This window comes from Cololabis saira, chromosome 4 (genome assembly GCF_033807715.1).
Source record: "Cololabis saira isolate AMF1-May2022 chromosome 4, fColSai1.1, whole genome shotgun sequence".
NCBI lineage: Eukaryota > Metazoa > Chordata > Actinopteri > Beloniformes > Belonidae > Cololabis > Cololabis saira.
Window position 1 is genome coordinate 24,180,317 of NC_084590.1, and position 22,251 is coordinate 24,202,567.

A 22,251-nucleotide genomic window follows, 5' to 3' on the forward strand; every position below is an offset into this window, starting at 1 on the left:
GTAAATAAGAACGTGTTATCAATGACCTGCCTGGTTAAATAAAGGCGAACGACTGAATGAATATCAAATAAAGCGATAGAATTGTTGTTTTTTTTTCTCTTTATCATATAATGTTCACAAAGTGTAATGCAATTCATGTCATGGTTAGTGTATTTTGAAGGATCAAATACTCAACATCCCATATTATCAATTTTACATCGTGCAAGAAATTATGCAAACTTTGAAAATCGACTGTGCGCATGCAAGGATTGGCAGAACACCGGTTCAGCAGTACTCTTTGCCAGATCTTCCCATAACTTCTTGTGACCCGGACCTACCGTGCTGTTTCCTGTTGGAGTTTTTTTTTTTTAATCAAGTTCGGATACCAGCCCTCCTTGTGGCTGCCCTTCAGTTTTCTCACTCTTTGGCAAATAAAGCCTTAAAGACATTAACCCCTTCTCTGCCTCCTGTGTGGTTGCATTTGGTTCTCAACATTACCGGGTCATAACAACACCAGTCTAATGTAGTACATCCTTGTTCGTGTCTAACATTCCTGTCACATCTGATGCAAAACTTTATTTATGCCTGAGCCCATGTCTAGGGAGGCTCGGGTCTTAGTACAAAAATTGATAATGTAACGACCAAATCAAATGACGTTTATGTTTACATTTCACCATGTAGCAGCTTCTTTTATCCAAAAAGAAAAGGTCTAAACCCTGGTAAACCTTCACTGAATTCAAGGAGCCAGAAACTTCTGGGTTGTGATGGATTTTGTTACCAAAACGACCCAAGTAAAAATTAATAATCATTCGCAAATGAGCTCCAGTTTCTATTTATACCCTGAATGAACAGAATGGGAAGGCAGTGGCCCCAGGCCTCGGTATGCAGAATTGGTTTGTTAAAGCACTGCTTGAGGTTGTACAGTGGCCTATAATACTAAAATACTGTACTATTACTCAAATAGCGTTTCTGATATCGGTGCAGGGTGCCTAATGTTAATTGAATAGTGAATAGAAAATTATGAACGTGCGTGTGAGACGGGTGGGGCTCTGTGTGAGTGGGTGGGTGTATATGCACACACTTAAAATCCAGTGAGCCTCTAATGAGACAAAGTACAGACAGCAGGTTGAGCGTGGGCTGGAAACCATGGCAACGGCCTTGGGCTCTTAGACATGTGGAAGGAGACAGAAAGAGAGAGGGAACCAGGATGTCATTTAAAATAGTTATTTTCATCAAGAATAGAGCAAGTGAATGATCTGTCACAAGTATGACCACATACTATTTAACTATAGCCTTTTTGCACGCACACACCCACCCACACACGCACGCACATGTCATGCACACACAGACATGTACACACTCTTAGTTTGTGTGCTCCGAGTTACCAGAGGCTGTGTGTTGGAGGAAAATGTCAATCACTGTCAATCAAAGCAAATCCCCTGATCCTCTATAACTCTAAAACTAACTGTGACATACCGGTTGAAAGTGTCATGGAGAGAAATGAGTGAATTTAACTGGATTGTCCAACAACATCTTGGAGAGTGTAAGAATGTCTGACAAAACTGAGGAAATGAGTGCTGATTTTCAAGAACAAGGGTGATGTTCAGAGCTGTATTAAAGAGGTAGTTAGCAACACAATGAAAACCTGAGAAAAAACAGTTGAAGGTAGGCTAAGAAAAGAGGTTTTGATTTAAGAGATGAAGTAGGGTTTCATGCCATGAAAGAACAATGCAGATGCAGTGTTTGTTTTGAAAATGCTGATGGAGGCGTACAAGGAAGGTCAGAATTAGTGGCACTGCGTCTGTAGATTTAGAGAAAGTGTACGATAGACTGACGAGGGTGATGACTTCTGGAGTGGTAGAAAAGTATGTTACAGTGGTATAGAGGAAATGCATGATAGTAATGAAATGTGCAGTTGATGTAGATCATGGATTTCAGGTGGGATTGCATCAAAGATAGGCTCTGGGCCCCTTCTTGTTTGCCGTGGTGATGGTTAGGTTGACAGATGAGTGTCACCCTGGTCAGCACAGACGAAGAAACAGGAAGCAGATCTGGAGGTACTGTAGCATAAAATTAAGATTTAAAGATTTTCCTTTGGAGTGTCAAAGATATTTAGGATTCAGAAAGAGTACATCGGAAGAACAACCAGAGTGAGACAACTTGGAGATAAACTAAAAGGGGTTGGCTGAGATAATTTGAACACAAAAGGATTTTAAGGTAGAAGGATTAAGTTATTTAAAGAGCTTTTAAAAGCTCAGCCTTGACAGTGAAATTACAGTTTGCTGTTTGAAAGAGAGCAAGATTCAGCTCCTACATGGCTTTGCCCAATTGTGCCTGAGTAATGGACACATGCACTACTTGTTATTCAATGTGGATGGAAGACAAAGGGAAGCAAAGGTGTTTTTTTCAATTAATTGCTCTATTTCAGGATAATTATCATTGATTTTAATATTACACAATATTTCATTTTACGTAGTGAAAATATCATGCAGCAGGGGTGTAGGTGCTGCTTACATGGGGGTGGCTAAAGGTGGCATAGTAGTGTGTTTCATGTACATCGTTCCCACATGATACCCCCTGTTGTGTATTTTCTTCTGCATCTGAGGCTTCTGTATGTGAGGGCTGAGAAGATCAGAGACTGGATGGAAAATCACAGCACTGACAACAGAGTTGTTTATTGTAATTACAGAAATGTCTTTATATTTTTGGAAAGGATTCATGACAGATCAGTTATAAGCATGTTTGTGTGTATGTTGTTAGTCTATTGTGTCATTCATTTAAAAAAAGGCTTAGGCTATTTACACCCGGGTGCAAGTACTGATGCGTAGGCTATTTACACCCTGCTACCAATATCAATGTATGCTATTGTAGGTTAAATACCCCATGTAATGCCACATGGAATGGCTTCAAAGCTACTGTACAAGCAGCTCCACAGTGATTGACAGGTATTCACACCACTTTTGATAAACTTCAAAAACTTCTCTTCAAAATATCTTACAATGACATAAGACTAAAAATGTTCATACAAAAATGTGAGAGAAGACGTTTGCCTGGCTCTATTGTTTGACATGGTTCCAATTTTAGAGTGGTGCACATGCGCATGGGCAAGTGAAAAAGCGCCTTCTGTTGCAGACACGTTGGTGCACATGCGCATGGCCAACGCATTTGTTTTCATATGTCAACAGGGTGTGAATAGCTCATCTGGTGGGGGCTTGCTATTTGTACCCTGGTGCAAATAGTCACTCCGTTAAAAAAAATATTATTTTTTGCCTTTGAGGAGCTGCAGGTGCGACCTGCTTGACAACCAGGTGGCTTGCCAAAGAAAAATGGGAAGTAAAATACGACGCAAAAAAGGGAAAACCTTTACAAAAATAAACATAATTTTGAAGAAAAACAGTTAAACAAGAAAAATAAATAGTTAGACACCTCCCAGCAGACAATTTCCTATCACCGTTCAAAGATAAACCTGCGCTTTAAGCAAAGATTGTGTTCAAGTAGTTATTCTAAAGTGGATGTGGGCATGTGTGAGCATGCATACCTGTCTGTTGTGTTCGTCCCTGATGGAAAGAAAGAAAGCTGATGGGTGTTTTGGTCTGTGTGAGAATTTGAGGATCAAAAAAGCAGAGGAGGATGAAGACAGAACAAATTAGCTTGAGAGAAAGATGGTCTTAATGAGAGAAGGTGACAGATATTGATGAAGAGAAAAAAAAGAATCCCACTGAAGCAATGGGGATGAGAGACTGGTAATTAATGATTGGTATTGATTTTAAACTCTCTAAAATTAAATTCTCTATTTTTACTGCATTTGTCTGCCAACCTCATTAATTTCTAAATTTTTCTCTTTCTTAATTTTCTCATTTTATTTCTGTACTTTTTCCCTTTAGTGTCTCATGATCTTAACACAAAATTTAATTGAGCTTGAACTGGAGGAAAAGTCTTCCGTGAAATATAAAACAACCTACACTGTTATGGACGCCTCAGGAGAGCTTCTGATCAATCCCTCATCTACTGCGTGGCACCAGAACTGAAAAGTAACTGTTGTCAGGATCCCAGACTATTTCAAGCTCCATTGAATTTTGCTTTTCAATCAATAAGACTAATTTTCCACAAATGCGGTTTTTATTCAAGATAAAGCACAATGTTGAGCAAAGACTAATCAACCAAATTCGGTGTATCTGAGGGCGTTGAGGTAGGGGGGAGCTGTGGGGGTTGTCTAACATGTGAGATTGTGGGGATCAGTGTAAATCAAACCTCAGCCCTCTCTAACATATGTATGCGTTCATAAAACCGTTGAATGCATTTATCTGGATGGTTGCAGGTGATGGATAACAATCCAGAAAATGCTTCTGTCGTGACTCGTGATCATTGACCACAGCTCGGAGGAAGAGGGTGACAACAGTAGTGGCAGTAAGAAGAGAACAAGGCAGACAGAGATGCACACCTGGTGGCAAGCAGCGGCGGCAGTTTTTACAGTCAGACACCCACACAAACACTTTGGGTTTCTAATCACACTGACGCTGTAAGGACTGCTGTAGGAGAAAAAGAGTTTTGTATACCAGAGGCTCAGAAATAAAAAAGAAAGATCTGTCATTCAATACATTTCCCTTTCTTTTCCTCTATCTTGCATGTCGACACACTCACTTTGCCATCTGTATTTTGCTTACGTCATTGTCAGGTGATTGTATTGGTCTTGCTAGTTAATTTACACTGCTCATCTCCAAAATTGGCGTCATTCATTTGTATATCTATCTTAGGCAGGGAAACTGGAAAACTCACCAGGGAAACGTCCTCTACAATGTGACAGTGTGCGCATGTCGATGTATGTGTTCGTGTTTTTCCAAGAGTGAGAGTGTGTAGAGTTTATATTTTTCTGCTTCTCCAAACAACCTGCTCTGAGTTTAAAATTCCTCAATTATTTTTTTTACTTTGTGGCAGGGAGTCTCGTGGCTGTGTTAACATTAAATGAGTTGAATCTCGTCTCTGTTGTCAGCACAAATCTAATAACCACCTGCTGTACCCACTGCACGGAAATCCCCTTCTTTTAACTCTCCTTTGTTTTTAAAACTTATTGCATGATTATTGTTTCCGTGCAGATGACTACAGGCTTCTGCCCCCATTAAACATTTTCTAGTGGCCAAACTTGTTCAAGGTGATAAAAAGGCAACAGCAACTGAAATAACCACTTGTTATAACCAAGCAGAAGATATCCCTGACAGCACAGCATGTAAACCTACAGCAGCACAAGACCACACTGGGAGTGGACCCTTTCAGCTCAGAACAGGAAACTAAGGTCACCAAAACTGGACAATCAGGGATTAGAAAAGGGGGATTGGATGTGATCTTGATTTCTGCTGCAAGATTTGGATGGTCAGAATTGAATAATGTGAAATCATGTTTTTTTTCGGCTCAGTATTAGTGTTTGAGGCTGGCGAAGGTATAATGGTGTGGGGAAAATTATGTCAGCACAGTGTATGACCCCGTCACAGCTGAACATTGGCTAAAGCCACACTATGTAGCAATACCAATTCCGACCACATGGGCAGCGTATCAGAATTAAGTTCATGCGTCAGCGGGCACAGGATACCATGAAGTCCATCTCTAGTGGGTAGAGTTGCTCAAAATTGTTTTTGTTTGTTAGTTTTTTATTTAGATTAAGACAGACGTGCACACACAACTTAAAGCAAAATACTTAAAACTTCAAATCTCTCTCCCTCTCAGTAGGACAAATGACCAACAGTTGTCCATGAAACATTTGCCAGACTATCACAGAATGCTCAATTTAGTTTTAACCTTTGCACATATTAGTACTCAGCCTTCTCTCGTATGAAAGTGTCAGTTACTGAAAAGAAAAAAATCTGCATAAAATAATCATGATAAATTATTATAGAGGGTCTAAGGGAATTCTTGCAAGACTTATGCAGATGACACAATGTTAATTTCACTCTTATATGTTCTTCTGCAGTGACGGATGGGCAGACAGGTATGATGTCACGGATGGCTACGTCAGGGAAGCAGCTGGGGGCATCACCATAAAGCTGCAATCTGCTGATGTGAAGTGGTTTGATGACTACTACCTTAAACTTCGTCCTGAAAACAATCAAAGGAACCCGTGGTTTCCAGAGTTCTGGCAGCATCGTTTTCACTGTCGACTCAAAGGCCACCCACAGGAGAGCAACAAGTATAACCGCACTTGTGGCAGTAAGTGCAAACGCAAATAAAAGTACGGCAAAAGGAGACTGTTCTGTAGTTGGCAGAGCAGTTGTTAGCTCCTTTAGGTGGGCCAATTACTGTTGTTGGTCTTGTCCAACAACATATCAGGATAACATATCAGGATAGGATCTAAATACTGGAGGTCTACTATACTCCATTTGCAGAAAAAGAAACAGATACCATTGTTTGTTTTGTGCCATGCAGTACAGTATAAGAGGCTGTATCGCCAGTTTGTATTTTTATTGACTGTCTGTCATAATTGTTACTATTAATTACTATTAATTAAGGATCAGATGGATGTTGATACAAGACTACTACGAATCAGCCACCAAGTTGAAGTCTATGCTTGAAAGTGATATCATATTGTCAAATAGCGTGTAAATATTTAATTCTAAATACTGACAAAGCATGCATTACTATTAAAGGAGCTTGAGGCTGGATTTATGGAAAAAAAATTGTATACGTTTTAAGTTTTCTAGTAATAATGTCAGATGAAGCGTTCCAAACCAAAAAGAGTGAGCCCTCTAGTATATCTGTCCGTTGCCTTGAACAGGCTGTGTGCTGCAAAATGTGCTGCAAGGCCGGGGCCGCTTTTCCCGCGCTGGGCTGCGGATGTGACGTCACATGACGCTGCATGCGCGTTCTCCCCGTTCTCCCGTGCCGGCTTCCCTGTTGGCTGCAGTACCCCCGACGGCCGTCGTGGCGAAGGGTGGCGCTAGAGAGTCATTTCTTAAAAGGAGCTTCATGCTCCTTTAACTGTAATAATGCTCGGGGGTCATGTTTTGGGTCTCTGGAAAGCGTCTAGAGACGTCTGTTGTATTAGACCCTATACAAATAAAATTGAATTGAAAAATTGAATTAATGAAAATATCTTGATTAAAAAAAATAAATAAATAAATAAAAACCCCACAAAGACTATGGATGAATGGAGCTTTCCGGGCCATCTCTTGAGCGAAACCCTGCTTTATTACCATTTTTTTTGCATTATATCCCCTCTTCTTCTCTCTGCTCCATTCATAGGCAAAACAGTGTGCTGCATCAAAGAGAGTCATGTTTCATGTATTCTAATGAAATGGGACATGAAATACACATGAACAGAACACACAGAGACAGAGGGCTAAGATGTGTGGGTGGGAAGTAACTCATGAGGAAGATGGACAGAGGGGTCTTTGATGTGAGGAAGAAAAGAAAACTGTCTTTAAAATACGAGTTTCTCTGATGTGCTATCCTTTTTCTTTCCATCCTTATTCACCAATCAAAATCCTAATGCGTTCTCAACCTAATCTTTCTGCCTCTGCAGAGCGGGAGAGCCTTCGGCAGCAGTATGCACAGGACACCAAGATGGGGTTTGTCATCAATGCCATCTACTCAATGGCATATGGCCTGCATAACATGCAACAGGCACTCTGCCCAGGCTATGAGGTGGGTCTGGGATGAATGGAAAAGATTACTTGAAGGATCTCAAAGCCTTGAAGGCAAAAAATTATGACGAAATATGAAAATCCTCACATGAAACTGTGCTTTGTACGCTGTTGTCATAGTTATGGTTATCACCTGCCTGTTTGTCTTTTTTTAAGGGTCTTTGTGAAGCTATGCGACCTATAGATGGTGCTACGCTGCTGGACTTCCTAATGAAAACAAACTTCAGTGGTGTGTCAGGGGAGGGGATCTTATTTGATAAAAATGGAGACTCACCTGGCAGGTAGGCACTGTTACGCTGGCTATTTGGTCTGTTGAGTTCAAGAGGCCCTACTATATTGCCTGGCGTGTGATCTGCTAATGATCTGTTTATTAACAGGTATGAAATAATGAACTTTAAAAAGATGGGGAAGGACTACTATGACTACATTAATATTGGAAGTTGGGACAACAGAGGCTTGAGGATAGATGACGATGAAATCTGGTCCAGCAAAGATGCTATCATCAAATCAGTCTGCAGTGAACCCTGTGACAAAGGACAGATTAAGGTAAGAGGTCACATCCAAATTCATTACATTTGGTATTTTTCATGTATATAAACGTACTGCAATACTGTATATGAAACTGTTATAGTGTCCATGCTTTACTGGAAGTAACTATAGATCTACCTCACTACATTCAACAAAATTATGAGCAGCCTTTTACCTACTGAGCATTCATTTTCACAGACTTGATCATTAAACTGATTTTAAACAAGAAATCTCACCGTAGATCAGATAACGCCCACTAAGAAGGGTTATTGGCAAATATTTGTTTGTAACTATAAATTAATTACATTTGTTTACAATTTTTTTTTTCCTGCATCTGAGATCTCCCCTCCCTGAAACAGCAGCATTTACCTTCTTGGAAAACGTACAGCCTCTCTAGGCAGGCTTACGGCCGTAACAGCATCACACAGTTACAGCGACTGGTGTTGCCATGAGGCTTCAGGCCAACTCGGTGCAGGTGTGTAAACAACCAACAAGGTTCTCGAGAAAGATGCTTGTTCTGTCTCTTCCAGGTAATCCGTAAAGGTGAGGTGAGCTGCTGCTGGACGTGCACTCCATGTAAAGAAAATGAATTTGTGTTTGACGAGTATACCTGCCGAGCCTGTGAGCTTGGCTCCTGGCCCAATCATGGCCTCACAGGTCAGTTTCAACATAATTATCTCTTTGTCAATGTGCTGGTGTGTTTATGACTTTACTATAACACTGTTGAAAGAGAAAACAAACAGTTAAATGTGCATGAATAGGAACAAAAATGTAAGGCAAAATTACACTATGATTAGAGCTGTCCTTTATCCCATGACTCATTACAGTATGTTAAGAAATCTGGTGTAATTTATACTACAAAAGAGAAACTGAGTCTGTTTTCAGAACTGCACACCACACTCCTAATATGTATTAATTTTGCAGGAATGTAGTGCGACTACGCACATAATTGCACATCTGCATCAGCAGTCTATGTAGCAATGCAATGGGCATCTACAGCCTTAACACACCTTTTTACACACACACACACACACACACTCTCACACACACACACACACACACACACACACACACACACACACACACACACACACACACACACACTCTCACACACACACACACACACACACACACACACACACACACACACACACACACACACACACACACACACACACACACACACACACACACACACACACACACACACCTTATGTTACCCTCCTAGTTCCCTCTTCTCCCTTCCCTTTCCCTCCCAACTACTCCCTCTCCACTTCCTAATTTGTCACCAACACGGTCACAAGTGTTTTAATTATTCTGCATCAGTAGAAGCTTTCAGTTTTCAATTTTGAAAACATTACTGTTGCAGTAAAAAAAAAAAGAAAAGATTTTCCCTCTACTGCTTTGGAAACGCTTGTGTTTTTCAGCTGCTCATTATACTTGCTGCTAGCTCCTCAGCAAGCTCAATGTTTAATACATGAATCGCGCTCTGCTGAAAATTCAGATGAGTCTTCACTGGCAGAGAAAGAAGTCTCTTTAAATTAAAACGGGGCGTAAACCTGTGAGCAACTGATGTACAACACGTTGACGTGGCGCTGTAATGACCAACGGGCTATATAGGTTGTACCCCACCACATGCCCCTTGACAGCAGCTCCAGCTTCCCTGTCACCCTAAATAGGACTGAGATGGGAACGTAAAATTAATGAGTGAATGAATGAATTGAAGATGTGATTGGGGTGGTCATTATATAAGCTTGCAGGTGCAAATTCCTGCATGATACAGTGCTCATTTGTCTCTCTTCATCAGCTATACATGTTGAGACCCCCCAAGTGGGGCTATATGAAAAACTAATAGTTCTACAAACTCCTTGACCTCGTCCACCAGCAGAAATGTTGAGCTTTCTCCCTCAGTCTCAACGCAAGGAGACTTAAAGCATGAGACAAAAAAAGACAAAAATAAAAAGGCAGGAAGAAGAGATGGAGTAGAGCAGCAGAGTAGGATCCACTGACTGGGAAAGACAGGATGTATTTGTGAAACCACAAAAAAGCTAGAGGACAGTTTTTGAGTGAGCAGTGGAGCAAATACAAGAGAGTGAGAGAGCGAAAAAGTGCCTTGGAAAAATAAAGTGGTGTTAGTCTGCCAGAGAAGAAAGCATGACAGATGGAGATAAATGGAGGTCCTGACATAAGAAGCAAAAAAAGGAGGATTAGGTGTCCACCGATCAATAAAGGGTTTGAAGGAATTTGCCCCAAAACTTTAGATTGGGTCGACTGTCCAAGTGGTCACTTTTATATCAGTTCATCAGTTTAGCTGGCTGTAAAATACTGTAGTAAAGACTGTACTGTAGCTTATTGTCAGCCTATTGTTGTGGCTGCTAAAATCCTGCAACTGCCACGTCTAATTCAGTCTAATCAGTCTAATCAGTCTTGTGAGTAATATTAATTTAAGCTAAATTCTTTAAATCTAAATACTTTCCTCCCAGCTTACAATTTTATATTTTTTGTTCTGACCCTTCACAAAGAAGGGTCAGTAAGGACAAGAATATTTTCTCCATAAAGTTTTATGCATCAGGACGTTTAGAATCAGGCAAACAGGAAAAAACACAAGTTGCTGTTTAATAAAAGACAAAAAAAGGAAACACAAACTTAATGATAAATGTTTATAGTGTTAAAATGAACATATTTACTTACAGAGGTTATTTCAATAATATTATTGATGCAAATAGTTCTTCTATTTTATTTCTTTATGTGCAATTTTTTTGTGTAGACTCAGCATTCGTTTTCAGGCATTTTTTACATGTAGCATTTGTTTTCATTTAAACAAGTTTTATTTGTAAGATGTGACTTTATTGGTGATATATAAAAGCTAAGGCGATTTATATGAGATTACATTATGAATATCTTAAAAAGTAAATTTAGCATCCATCAGAATTATCATATTTACATATAAAATTACAACATTTTCAGGTTTGTGCAAATTTCTGCCAAGGTCAGTCGTGCTACAGCGCAGCTGAGGTAGCCACCTATCAGCTGACGATTTGTCTCTTGGGTTTGTTTGCAGTTTGTCTGAACATTGTCCAGTCTGGCCTTGAAGTCAAATTGCTGGGAAGTCCACATCTGCAAAGATGGGCAAGTGTCTTGAATATTTTTTTCTCACTGCAGGAAGAAATAATATTCAAGACACATGCATATTTTATCTAGACTGCAATTCACAAAGATGTTATTCTATAATAGTGCCTTGAACTTCTCATCAATATAAGTCTTCTATTTGGCCTCGTTTTTCTTTTTTCTCTGCTTCCTCCTTTCCTCTTGGCTACTTTTAAGTGAAAAGCCCTGTGTTTGTGTCCCCGGATCTAATCACGTCACAATTTAATAAACTTTGTGGGTTGTGTTCAAAGACAATGTTGTTTAATTACTGCACTTAAATATTTTTTAATGAGCGTTCTGCCTCTCCTTCTCTGCTAGTAATTTCCTGTACTCCACAATAAGTGTTCAGTCCATGAAAGTATGTGTTTGTGTCTTGAAAAAGAGAGAAAGAATGATAAAATGCAAGAGAGGGAAAAGGTACGAGCCAGAAAGAACTACAGCCAGATCTGTCAGCACTAAGAAGGAACATAATTAGAACTGTCGCTATAATTAATGATACTTTATCTCCTTGCCAATAAAAAAGATGGTGATAAAGAGAATTGGGGAACAAGGTGGGACAGAAGAGTATGCGGAAAGATAAGGCAGATATTAGGGTATAAAGGGTGCAGTGATTGATAGGATAGGATTTGAGACACAAATGGAGAAAGAATAATGAATGAGTAGAGTACAAAAATTTGGAGAAAATTACTACTTTTCCTTCCTACATGTAAGTGACATAACAAAAGCAAGTTGCAGTGCAGCAGAAAAAAAGAAGTGTGTGATGAACAAAGTAAAGTCCTTATTTGCGCTGCAACCGTGAAACTCATACTGAGTAATTGGAGCAACGTCTTTATTAATTTATTTATTTTACAAGACATTAATTAAAGATTGAAAATAATAAAGTCATCAGTCATCCGTGTAACATTTTCCCCAATGGGATGTTTAATGGTCCTCTATATTGAAAACAGTTGTTAAATCCTGTTTTCTATCACTTATCCTTATATTAACCAGCCCCTCAATATCCTCGGGGGATGTTTCATACACGCAGGCTTTACTGTTTTACTCCAGTCAGAGTTGATCATTCTGATCAGTCAAGCCTTTCCAATCTCCAGGCCTGCAGATCTAATATGCATGATTACGACATTAAGCAGTTTGGTTCAAAACTTTACTTATTAGGGTGTAACAGGGGAAAGCAAAGTCAAGAGTGTGGTAGTCTTACCAAAACGTTTACAGTATGCTGCTGCTGCACTTCCAAGGTGTCATATTAGGATATCAGGGTTAATTTTTACTTAGGAAATACATCTTTATGTGTTTGCATCCTCCATCCTCAGGCTGTGAGCCAATACCAGTGGAGTACCTGCGCTGGGGAGACCCTGAGCCCATCGCTGCTGTGGTCTTCGCCTGCCTCGGTCTCATGGCCACATTCTTCGTAACCGCGGTCTTCATCCGGTAACAAATGTCTTTTATTAAAATCAGGAGAAAAAACTGATAGACTATATATATACTTTAAGCTATTTGGGGTCTGCATGTGTGCATATCTTCACTTAAACATTTTTCAAATGTGTGTGTTAAGATTTCGGGACACCCCTGTTGTGAAGTCCTCAAGCAGGGAGCTGTGCTACATAATACTGGCAGGGATCTGTCTGGGATACCTGTGCACCTTTACTCTTATCGCAAAGCCTCATGTCATTCACTGCTACCTTCAGCGACTGGGAATAGGGCTGTCACCAGCCATGAGCTACTCTGCACTCGTCACCAAGGTAAGGAGGTTGACGAAACATGTCCGCCCAATCTCAATAAATCCATGTCTGTTAAAATATGTCTGCAAAAATTGAAAAACTACTAATGACTTATTGTAGAAATGCTGTATATCCTAATGATGTTTGGTATCTGAACCCAGACGAACCGCATCGCTCGGATCCTGGCAGGGAGCAAGAAGAAGATCTGTACAAAGAAACCTCGCTTCATGTCTGCCTGTGCTCAGCTTGTCATTGCCTTTCTCCTTATACTCCTACAGTTGGGCATCATTGTGGCTCTTTTCCTCATGGAGACACCTAAGGTGAGATGTGTGTAATGTTTATATTAACACTGCGTCGGTGGATGTCAATCTTTCCATGAAACTACAGGTTTTTGGTTTAGTTTTCTTTGCCTGTAAGTTTTAAAACCTTTTGTTCACAGACAAAAAGGGGAAAATCTAAATTGTATTGTAATTAAATGATTGGCAGTAGGTTCATTTTCACTCTCCAATCACCTCAGTTGCTGCATCAATGTCCTGAAGAAGTAATGGCATTATGTTTGTAGCAATAGTATTGTCAAGCTTTTAAATGTTGCGTATAGGTCATCCATGACTACCCCAGCATCCGCCAGGTCAACCTCATTTGCAACACCACGAATCTTGGTGTGGTTGCCCCCCTCGGATACAACGGCCTGCTCATCCTAAGCTGCACCTTCTATGCCTTTAAGGTATAAGTCATACTCTATCTTAACTAATGCATTATCCATTGTTGAGTAATTAGCAGGAAATATGTGGTAGATTGCCTGTCTTTTTCATTTTAATGTGTGTGACTCAAGTTTTAAAAATGGTCAGTAATGTAGATGGAACAGTGGATATTAAAAGGTAATCAGGAGTAATACTCCATGTGAAAAGACTTTACATAAAGAATGAACATACTGTAGCATCCTTGTCTGAAAAATGAAGTCAGGGTCTTAAATGTAATGTCTCTAGTGGCCAGCAGGGGGCAGCTCGTATGCTTACAGGTCGCTAGAGGCTAGTACATATAGATCAGGGGTCGGCAACCCGCGGCTCTAGAGCCGCATGCGGCTCTTTAGCGCCGCCCTAGTGGCTCCTGGAGCTTTTTCAAAAATGTTTCACCTTTTTTTCCTTTTTTTCCCCTTTTTCTTCTTTTTTTTCTTCCTTTTTTTCTCTTTCTTTCTCTTTCTTTTCTCTTTTTTTTTCTTTTTTTCTTTCTTTTCTTTTTTTTTTTTTTTGCTTTTTTCTTCTTTTTTTCCCTTTTTTCTTCTTTTTTCTTCCTTTTTTTCTCTTTCTTTGTCTTTATTTTCTCTTTTTTTCTCCTTTTTCTCTTTTTTCCTTTTTTTCTTTATTTTCTTGTTTTTTTTTTCTTTTTTCTTCTTTCTTTCCTTTTTTCCTCTTTTTTTTCTTCCTTTTTCCTTTCCTTTTTAATCTCGACATTTCGGCTTTTTTCTCGACATTTAGACTTTTTTCTCAACATTTCGACTTTTTTCTCAACATTTCGACTTTTTTCTCAACATTTGAACTTTTTTCTCGAGATTGTACTTCAACATTAATCTCAACATTTTGACTTTTTTCTCCACATTTTGACTTTTTTTTCGACATTTCTCCTTTCACCATTTGTCTTCATTCTAAGGTTTATACAAGACCTTTCATTTTTTGCGGCTCCAGACATATTCGTTTTTTGTGTTTTTGGTCCAATATGGCTCTTTCAACATTTTGGGTTGCCGACCCCTGGTATAGATAACTGTGATGGCCAATATTTAAACTATACTGGTTGAACATGTGCATGGTCTCATTAAATATTTTAAAGTAATTACTGTTACTCTTGCTTTAGTAAATAAATCCTGTATATTTAGACCTGTTTTGAGTAAAACAGGTGTAGCGAGTATTCTTTAGTGTGGATTCCGCGTGATTGATAAGCACTACATAGTGGGTATATTTTTTCCCTGAATTCTCAGCCAGATCCACATTCACAGTTTCCAGTAGCAAAAGAACAAGATGGTAATTGGCAAAATGGAAAAGCCGGAGGTTCAAAATTATACTAAACAAATCACTGGGTGGTATTAAAGCAGCTGCTCTACAAGTTAATAGTACACACACACAGATTTAATATGAAGACACATCATTGATCTAGTATATTTATTTGACTTTTTGAAACCTTTTAATGACAGTAAATGAAATTCTGTTGCACCACACACATTATGAAGGTGGTGTTTGGTCTTCGGTGACCTGAACACATTGATTTTCTGTTGAGCCTGAGAGTCTAAAGTAAAAACCAAGTACAGGCTGAAATGCAGTACATTGTCCTGAACATTAGCAACCCAGCGTAACAACAGAGATAGCCTCATAATCTACCTGTCAAACTTGCATAGGTTGTTGAGGCTAGTCGTGAGTCATCATCCAGGGTTTACCCCTACTATTCACCCTCGGACAGCTGGAATGCACCCCAGCAGAACCCCATGATCATGAATAGGAATAGATAGTGGATGGATGGATATTTACTAATACCTGTCTGTCCTTTTCTCTCCACTCCCCTCTTTCTCAAAGACCCGCAATGTCCCAGCCAATTTCAATGAGGCTAAGTACATAGCCTTTACCATGTACACCACCTGTATTATCTGGCTGGCATTCGTACCCATCTACTTCGGCTCCAACTACAAAATTATCACCATGTGCTTCAGTGTCAGCCTCAGTGCTACTGTGGCTCTGTGCTGCATGTTTGTACCCAAGGTAAGATTTACACTAAACACGCTCCTTTTTTTTCAGACTTTGCTCTGATTGTTTTTCAGATATTAATCAGGAAACCTTGAACTTTTAACTGGGGTTTTTTTGTGCACAGAATCTGTCAAATTAAAGGTAGCCTTTAGAGCCTGTCACCATCTGTGCATATTTCCTTTTGCACTCCTTTTAAATTAAGCTGCTTTGGTTGCTGTAAATATTAAGTTTTTCTTGTCAGTGCCTGATTTCTTCAGTCTTGTTTTACTTTAAGTATGAGCTAGATTATACAGTCAGCAGTCTTAAGAGTAGCCCTGCTATTATGTTTTTTTTTAATAAAGCTGTTGAACATCAAGAAGCAAATCTGGCCTTCAAGAGGAAATTCATCAGTCGAAACATTAAGCCGCTTTTAAGAAACGCTTTTTTAATTTTACTTTAGAAAAAGGCTCCTCGTTACTCCTCTGACAAATTATGCTGTGAAAGGTCATCAGAGTATTGTCTCTTGATTTCACTGTTTTCCTCCTGCAACTTTGAAGCCGTGTCTAAAGATCCCACACTGTGCTTCAATTCATACCAGGTGTACATCATTCTGGCCAAACCAGAGCGTAATGTGCGCAGTGCCTTCACCACTAGCACAGTGGTGCGCATGCATGTGGGCGACGGCAAATCGTCCTCAGCAGCCAGCCGCTCCTCTAGTCTGGTTAACCTGTGGAAACGCAGAGGCTCTACTGGAGAGACACTCAGGTATATCTGTGTGTGTGTGTGTGTGTGTGTGTGTGTGTGTGTGTCTGTGTCTGTGTCTCTGTGTGTGTGTGTGTGTGTGTGTGTGTGTGTGTGTGTGTGTGTGTGTGTGTGTGTGTGTGTGTGTGTGTTGACTGTGCCCCCCCCCTAGAGGCTTGTTGGCCAGGCTAATGCCCAGTTACTCATCAGTTACAGCCAGTGGCGCCATTTCTATAATAGCCCCACTTAGAGAGTATTTGTAGTGTGTGTGGGTTTGTATCTCTCTGTGTGTGTGTGTGTGTGTGTGTGTGTGTGTGTGTGTGTGTGTGTGTGCGTGTGCGTGCGTGTGTGTGTGTGTGTGCGCGCGTGTGCGTGTGTTTAAGTCGTCTAAGAGATTGATTCTCTTTATTCGTCTGAGTCTGCTTGACTGTTCCTCTGACCTCCACATAAACTGTGGAAATTTACCTTGTGCAGACGTGGCAAGGGAAAAGAGACCCTTGTGAACTGAAGAGGGGAATAATGCATAAAGTGAAAAAAGAGAGATGGAGGAAGAATTCAAGAGCAGAGGTGAGGCGAAAGAAAGAAAGGGACCAATATTGGGAGAAATAGACAACGTTGTAGATCTCGCACCCCACTTTTAGCACCACCAAGGAACCGATCAAAGGATTTAGAGGATGTGACTCATAGCCACAAAAAGATGAGGACACGTTTTTGCATGTCAGCAGGTTACAGCTCACCCTGCTTGGCAAGCAAGATTTCAATCACTCTTAAAAGAAATCTCAGAAGTGTTCCTGTCTTTGTTCCCCTCATTTCGCTCTTTCACTCTTTCTCTCCTTGCCTCTCTTGGTCCTCCCGTCCTCTGTGGGTGTTGGAAATTGCTGGGACTGTCTGTCACTTCAGCGTCAGGCTGGAAGCTGCTGTGCTGTTTGGGTTTCATTGTATAAATCAAACAGATGCAGAGAAATCTAGTAGACCAGAATCATTTCTAGCAAGTCAAATAGTTTGACTTGCTGAGGAACACTTGATGTACCTATTACCGGGCATTAAAATCAGCCTCAGAGCCAAAATTAGTGAAAAAAGTGATTCAGCATGTGTAACGTATGTCTCTACAATTTGCTTCCCTGGAGATCAGATAAATAAATCACAGTTATGTGTATGTCGCGGTGTGTAAATCATGTCCAGCAGATGGGTATGTATGCGTGGACGTCGGTGTGTCTGAGGATCACTCATAAGTGTAGGTGTGAGTGTCTCCAGGGTGATTTGAGTTAATCTCGCTCCCAGTCACAGCGGTGTGAGGTTTAATCAAGAGTTCCTCTATAGATTAATCACACTAATTAACCTGACAAAATGATGAAGGCACGGCAAAAGGACAGCTGGGACTGATGTGAAGCAGAGAAAAGTGGAAAAGTCTGCCGGATTAAAGGTGAAACAGAGAAAGGATTAAAATGTGGCAGAGAGGAAAGAAGAACAAATTACTGCATAAGACTTGGGAGTTGTAATGAAATTACTCAGCATACTGTATAGAGTCAAACTGATTTCTGTTGTTGAGTCAAATGCTTAAACGAATGCTTTTATTAATGAATAGATATTTCTTGGTAAGATAACTGCATGAATTTATTAAACTGCCTCCAAGCTCTGAACATCCACTCCCCTCTCTCTTTGTCTTTCCTGCTGTGCAGCTCCAACGGTAAATCGGTGTCTTGGGCACAGACGCAGCGCAGCAGTTCACGGGGCAACCACCTGTGGCAGCGTCTGTCCTTCCACATCAAGAGGAAAGAGAACAATCAGACTGCCGTTATAAAACCTTTCTCCAAAACCTCAGAGGAGCGGTACTGCAGCGGCGCTAACCTGCCGCCGCATGTCCCTCTGCCTTCCCTGCCCTCCATCACCTCCCTGCCCACTCATGCCGACAGCAGCGCCGACAAGACCCTCTACGAGCTCTCCGAAGCAGAGGAGCGCTACTCCATGACATACCGGCCGCAGACGCCCTCGCCCATCAGCACGGTCAGCCAGAGAATCGGAGCCGTCTTCGGGGAGGAGCCTCCGATGGCTGTCGTTCCAACGTACCCCAGCAGCGTCTGCAGCGGCGGCAGCAGCAGCAGCGGCGGGCCTCCCAGCAGTGGATCTGCTGCAGCTGGAAGCGACGGCCGCTTGGTTTGCTTGGACGACCACCCCCCGAGGCCCCAGAGCTCCCTGATGGATCAGATCAGCTGCGTGGTAAACCGCTTCACCGCCAACATCTCCGAGCTCAACAGCATGATGCTGTCCTCCTCCCCGACACACTCGCACAAGCACACGCCTCCTCAGGCCCATCCCACCGACCCCTACCTGCTGCCCTGCGAGATCCAGATGGCCCCGACTCTCACCACCTACGCCGACGTCCAGGCCCTCCCTCCCGTCGAGCCCAGCCGCGGTGGCTGTCTCGTTCACCCTATCCCTCGCTCCCCTTACCCCCTGCCACCCCATCACGCCAACGCCTCCCCCGCTCTCTCACCCATGCGAGCGGGCCTGGTTTCCTGCCTCAACGACTCCCCGCTAAGAAGGGTGGAGCTGGAGGAGGAGCTGATCGCTTTGACTCCCCCGTCCCCCTTCCGGGACTCTGTGGGATCCAGCAGTGGCTCCCCGATCTCAGACGCGGGTCTCTGCGTGCCCCCGGCCCCCTCCCACCCTCCCCCATCCCCCCCTTCGCCCAGGTACACCAGACTGACGCTCAGAAACTACAGCCAGAGTTCATCCTCACTGTGAAGCAGAGATAATGAGCGACGCGAAGAACAAAACGAGGACGGATAGACTGAGATCCATCCATCCATGTCTGGAATAGAAACCTGAGGTAAAAGTAAACATAGAAGGCTCGACGGTGAGGAAACCAGGCCGTGTTTGTGTTTACATGTTTGCAGTAAGAGTGTTAGAAGCTTGCAAATGTCGTATTTTCTTGTTCTTTCTCTCAAGAGAGAATCAGAGATGGCCCCTATAACTCTGGGGCATTTCCAAATCAGTTACAGCAGAGATCATTCCTCACAGTTTATAAGTCTATACAGTATCAATGAGATTGGAGCGGTGGCCTTAAAGAGACTCAGCTATCCACTGATTAGAGATTGTGTGTGTTTTCTGTAAGCATGAGTGCATTTTTGCTGTGTCTTAGTGCAAGAGACAGGATGGGAACGTGACAGCTGAGAGAGAGAGCTAAGGAGGGAAGACTCTGCAGCTCTATAAAGAGCCTGTTAAGGGCAGATACTGAATATTTGCTCATAAACGTCCTCAAATACCTAAGTGTGAGCGCACCCGAAAAATACGATGTAAGAGAAGACGCTGTAAATATAAACGAGGGGTTGGTATTTTTCTTCAGTGATAAAATCCAACATGCCTCTGACAAAAGTGCATTGTGTGAGCAGTGTGGACATACTAAGGTAGTATGTCACTGTGAAGAACTTTACAACAAAAAGCATCTTTTCATTTCGATCAGTTCTCCTGTATTCTCCGACAACATCATTCTCTTCTCTTTCTCATCCAGCTTTCTTTTATTCTGACAGTTTTTTCAGTATTTTCTACTCTTCCAGTGAGTTTCTTCAAAAGTTTGAATGTATATTTTCTACATGATTCCTGAACCATTTGGGACCAAACCTTTTGTAGCTTTCTGTAACTCAAGAGAGATGGGAAAAGAGGGGTTGATGAGACCAGGCCTTGGTTTACCGTAGACATCTTTGTCTTCAAATCTCACTCAGGAGGGGTTTTTGAGAGAAATTTCACCTTGAAGCTTATTATTAGTGTGTGGCATTTAAAAGTGCATTTTGTAAGGTCTACCTGGATCCCAGTCGTGACATTTTCTTGATACATGCCGACAGGACGTAGTAGCCCTAATTCATCAGAGACTGCTTTGCATGAGATTAATTGGAGTCGTGTCATCTGGAATCTTAATGGGTGCAAATTGATAAATTAAAATTAGCCCTAATGGACATTATCTTTTGAACATGTTCTATGACTTTGTGTTGTGTTCAGAGAAAGTCTATAAACCAAATGGAAACAGATTCAAATTGAGCACTGGGAAATCATGTCATTTGAAGTTTTTGTTTATGTCTCGTAAAGACACCGCATCCCTGTTGGCCTCACAAGATTGATCTGTTAAACTGTGAGAGAAGACTGATATCCAGTGTAGCCAGTCCAAATGTTGCTGATAATGACATGAAAAACACCCAGACCTCACATTGTACCAGCTGCAAATTCTTTGTCTTGCTGAGAGCTTGATGAAATCAACAATTTTAAGGCGTACATTTGTCCCTTTTCTCCATTCGTATGATATAAAGAAATATTTATGTGATGGAAAACACGGGCACCAACATACAATTAAAGAATATGGGAACATATTTTGATAAATTATTTTCAAATAAATAGCTGAGCTTTCGATTTACTGGCTCAGGCACGTTTTTTTTTTTTTTTTGGGGCGTTTATTTTAGGAAGTAACCTCTTAAATGGCTTAGAAGGACCCATGTGTGACATTGAACTAACTGTACTTATAAACCCTTGAACTTTAATAGCTTTTATGTGCTTTAGAAAGTGGATTTCTGTGACATAGTCAACACAAGCATTTATTGTTATCAGCCCACCTGCATGTTCCCACAGTGCCAAATGAGGGGAGATGATGTGCTACTGCTAACTAAGATCAAAACACTGTGCAGGGCATGCATGGCAGGGTTACTGGAGACAATCAATACCTCTCATATTTGTTTGATAACACACAGCTACTACATAGTACTAACAGTATTTAGAGCCACTCTATGTTCCAGTACCACGTCTGACCACATGGGCGTAGCATATCACGATAAAGTTTCTGTGTCAGCCAAAGATATAAGACAGGATTACCATCTCCACTCATTATAACTGTATTGTCACTGGCTCCTGCCAAGAGTTGTCAGAAGAGATATTGCTACGTAGGGGTATGTTGTGACCGAATGTCTTTTATTTTTTGTTTTATTGGTTTTTACACTCTTTTAATTGTAAAGTTTAAATTAAATAGTTGCAACATAATAATTACTGAGTTTCCATTCTGCTATTAGCTATTCATTTCAGCTTTATTTATATTACGCTTAATCATGACAAATGTCATCTCAAAGCACCTCAACTATACAGTTCAAGTTATTCCATAATTATTCCAATCAATACAAAGCCAATAAAATAGCAATTATTGCTTCGGTAAGTAAACCAACAGATTGTATCAAAACATTTCTTTGATACAATCCCCCGTCCTGAGCAAGCACTAGGCGACTGTGGAAAGGAGAAACTCCCCTTTAACAGGAAGAAAAGTCTGGCAGAACCAGACTCAGGAAGGGCGTTCATCTGCCTCGACTGGTTGGGGGTTGAGAGGACAGGAAAGATGACAGAACAGTACCAACTAGGAATGGGCGATATTTTACCGTTCACGATAAACCGTCAAAAAAATTCCCCACGGTAAGAATTTGTCATCTCGCGGTAAAAATGATAAATTCCCGTTGATGACCTTTTTGTGTAAAGCTGATTTAAGGAAGGAAGGAAGGAAGGAAGGAAGGAAGGAAGGAAGGAAGGAAGGAAGGAAGGAAGGAAGGAAGGAAGGAAGGAAGGAAGGAAGGAAGGAAGGAAGGAAGGAAATGAGCAAGAAAGAAAGAAAGAAATGAGCAAGAAAGAAAGAAAGAAAGAAAGAAATGAGCCAGAAAGAAAGAAAGAAAGAAAGAAAGAAAGAAAGAAAGAAAGAAAGAAAGAAAGAAAGAAAGAAAGAAAGAAAGAAAGAAAGAAAGAAAGAAAGAAAGAAAGAAAGAAAGAAAGAAAGAT

The 22,251-nt window shown here is 41.0% G+C and overlaps 1 protein-coding gene across 2 annotated transcripts in view; it reads left to right on the forward strand.

Moving 5' to 3' along the window:
* Positions 1 to 21,997, forward strand: part of grm5b (glutamate receptor, metabotropic 5b) — a 71,445-nt gene extending 49,448 nt beyond the window's left edge. For both annotated transcript variants that reach the window (XM_061719233.1, XM_061719234.1), the window contains exons 7-18: positions 5,942 to 6,177; positions 7,490 to 7,611; positions 7,767 to 7,891; positions 7,988 to 8,156; positions 8,669 to 8,795; positions 12,596 to 12,713; positions 12,838 to 13,024; positions 13,165 to 13,323; positions 13,602 to 13,727; positions 15,565 to 15,747; positions 16,310 to 16,476; positions 18,132 to 21,997. In XM_061719233.1, the coding sequence (XP_061575217.1) occupies positions 5,942 to 6,177; positions 7,490 to 7,611; positions 7,767 to 7,891; positions 7,988 to 8,156; positions 8,669 to 8,795; positions 12,596 to 12,713; positions 12,838 to 13,024; positions 13,165 to 13,323; positions 13,602 to 13,727; positions 15,565 to 15,747; positions 16,310 to 16,476; positions 18,132 to 19,197 (2,785 nt within the window). In that variant the 3' untranslated portion in view covers positions 19,198 to 21,997. The remainder of the gene's footprint in view (positions 1 to 5,941; positions 6,178 to 7,489; positions 7,612 to 7,766; positions 7,892 to 7,987; positions 8,157 to 8,668; positions 8,796 to 12,595; positions 12,714 to 12,837; positions 13,025 to 13,164; positions 13,324 to 13,601; positions 13,728 to 15,564; positions 15,748 to 16,309; positions 16,477 to 18,131) is intronic.
* The last annotated feature ends 254 nt before the right edge of the window (positions 21,998 to 22,251 follow it).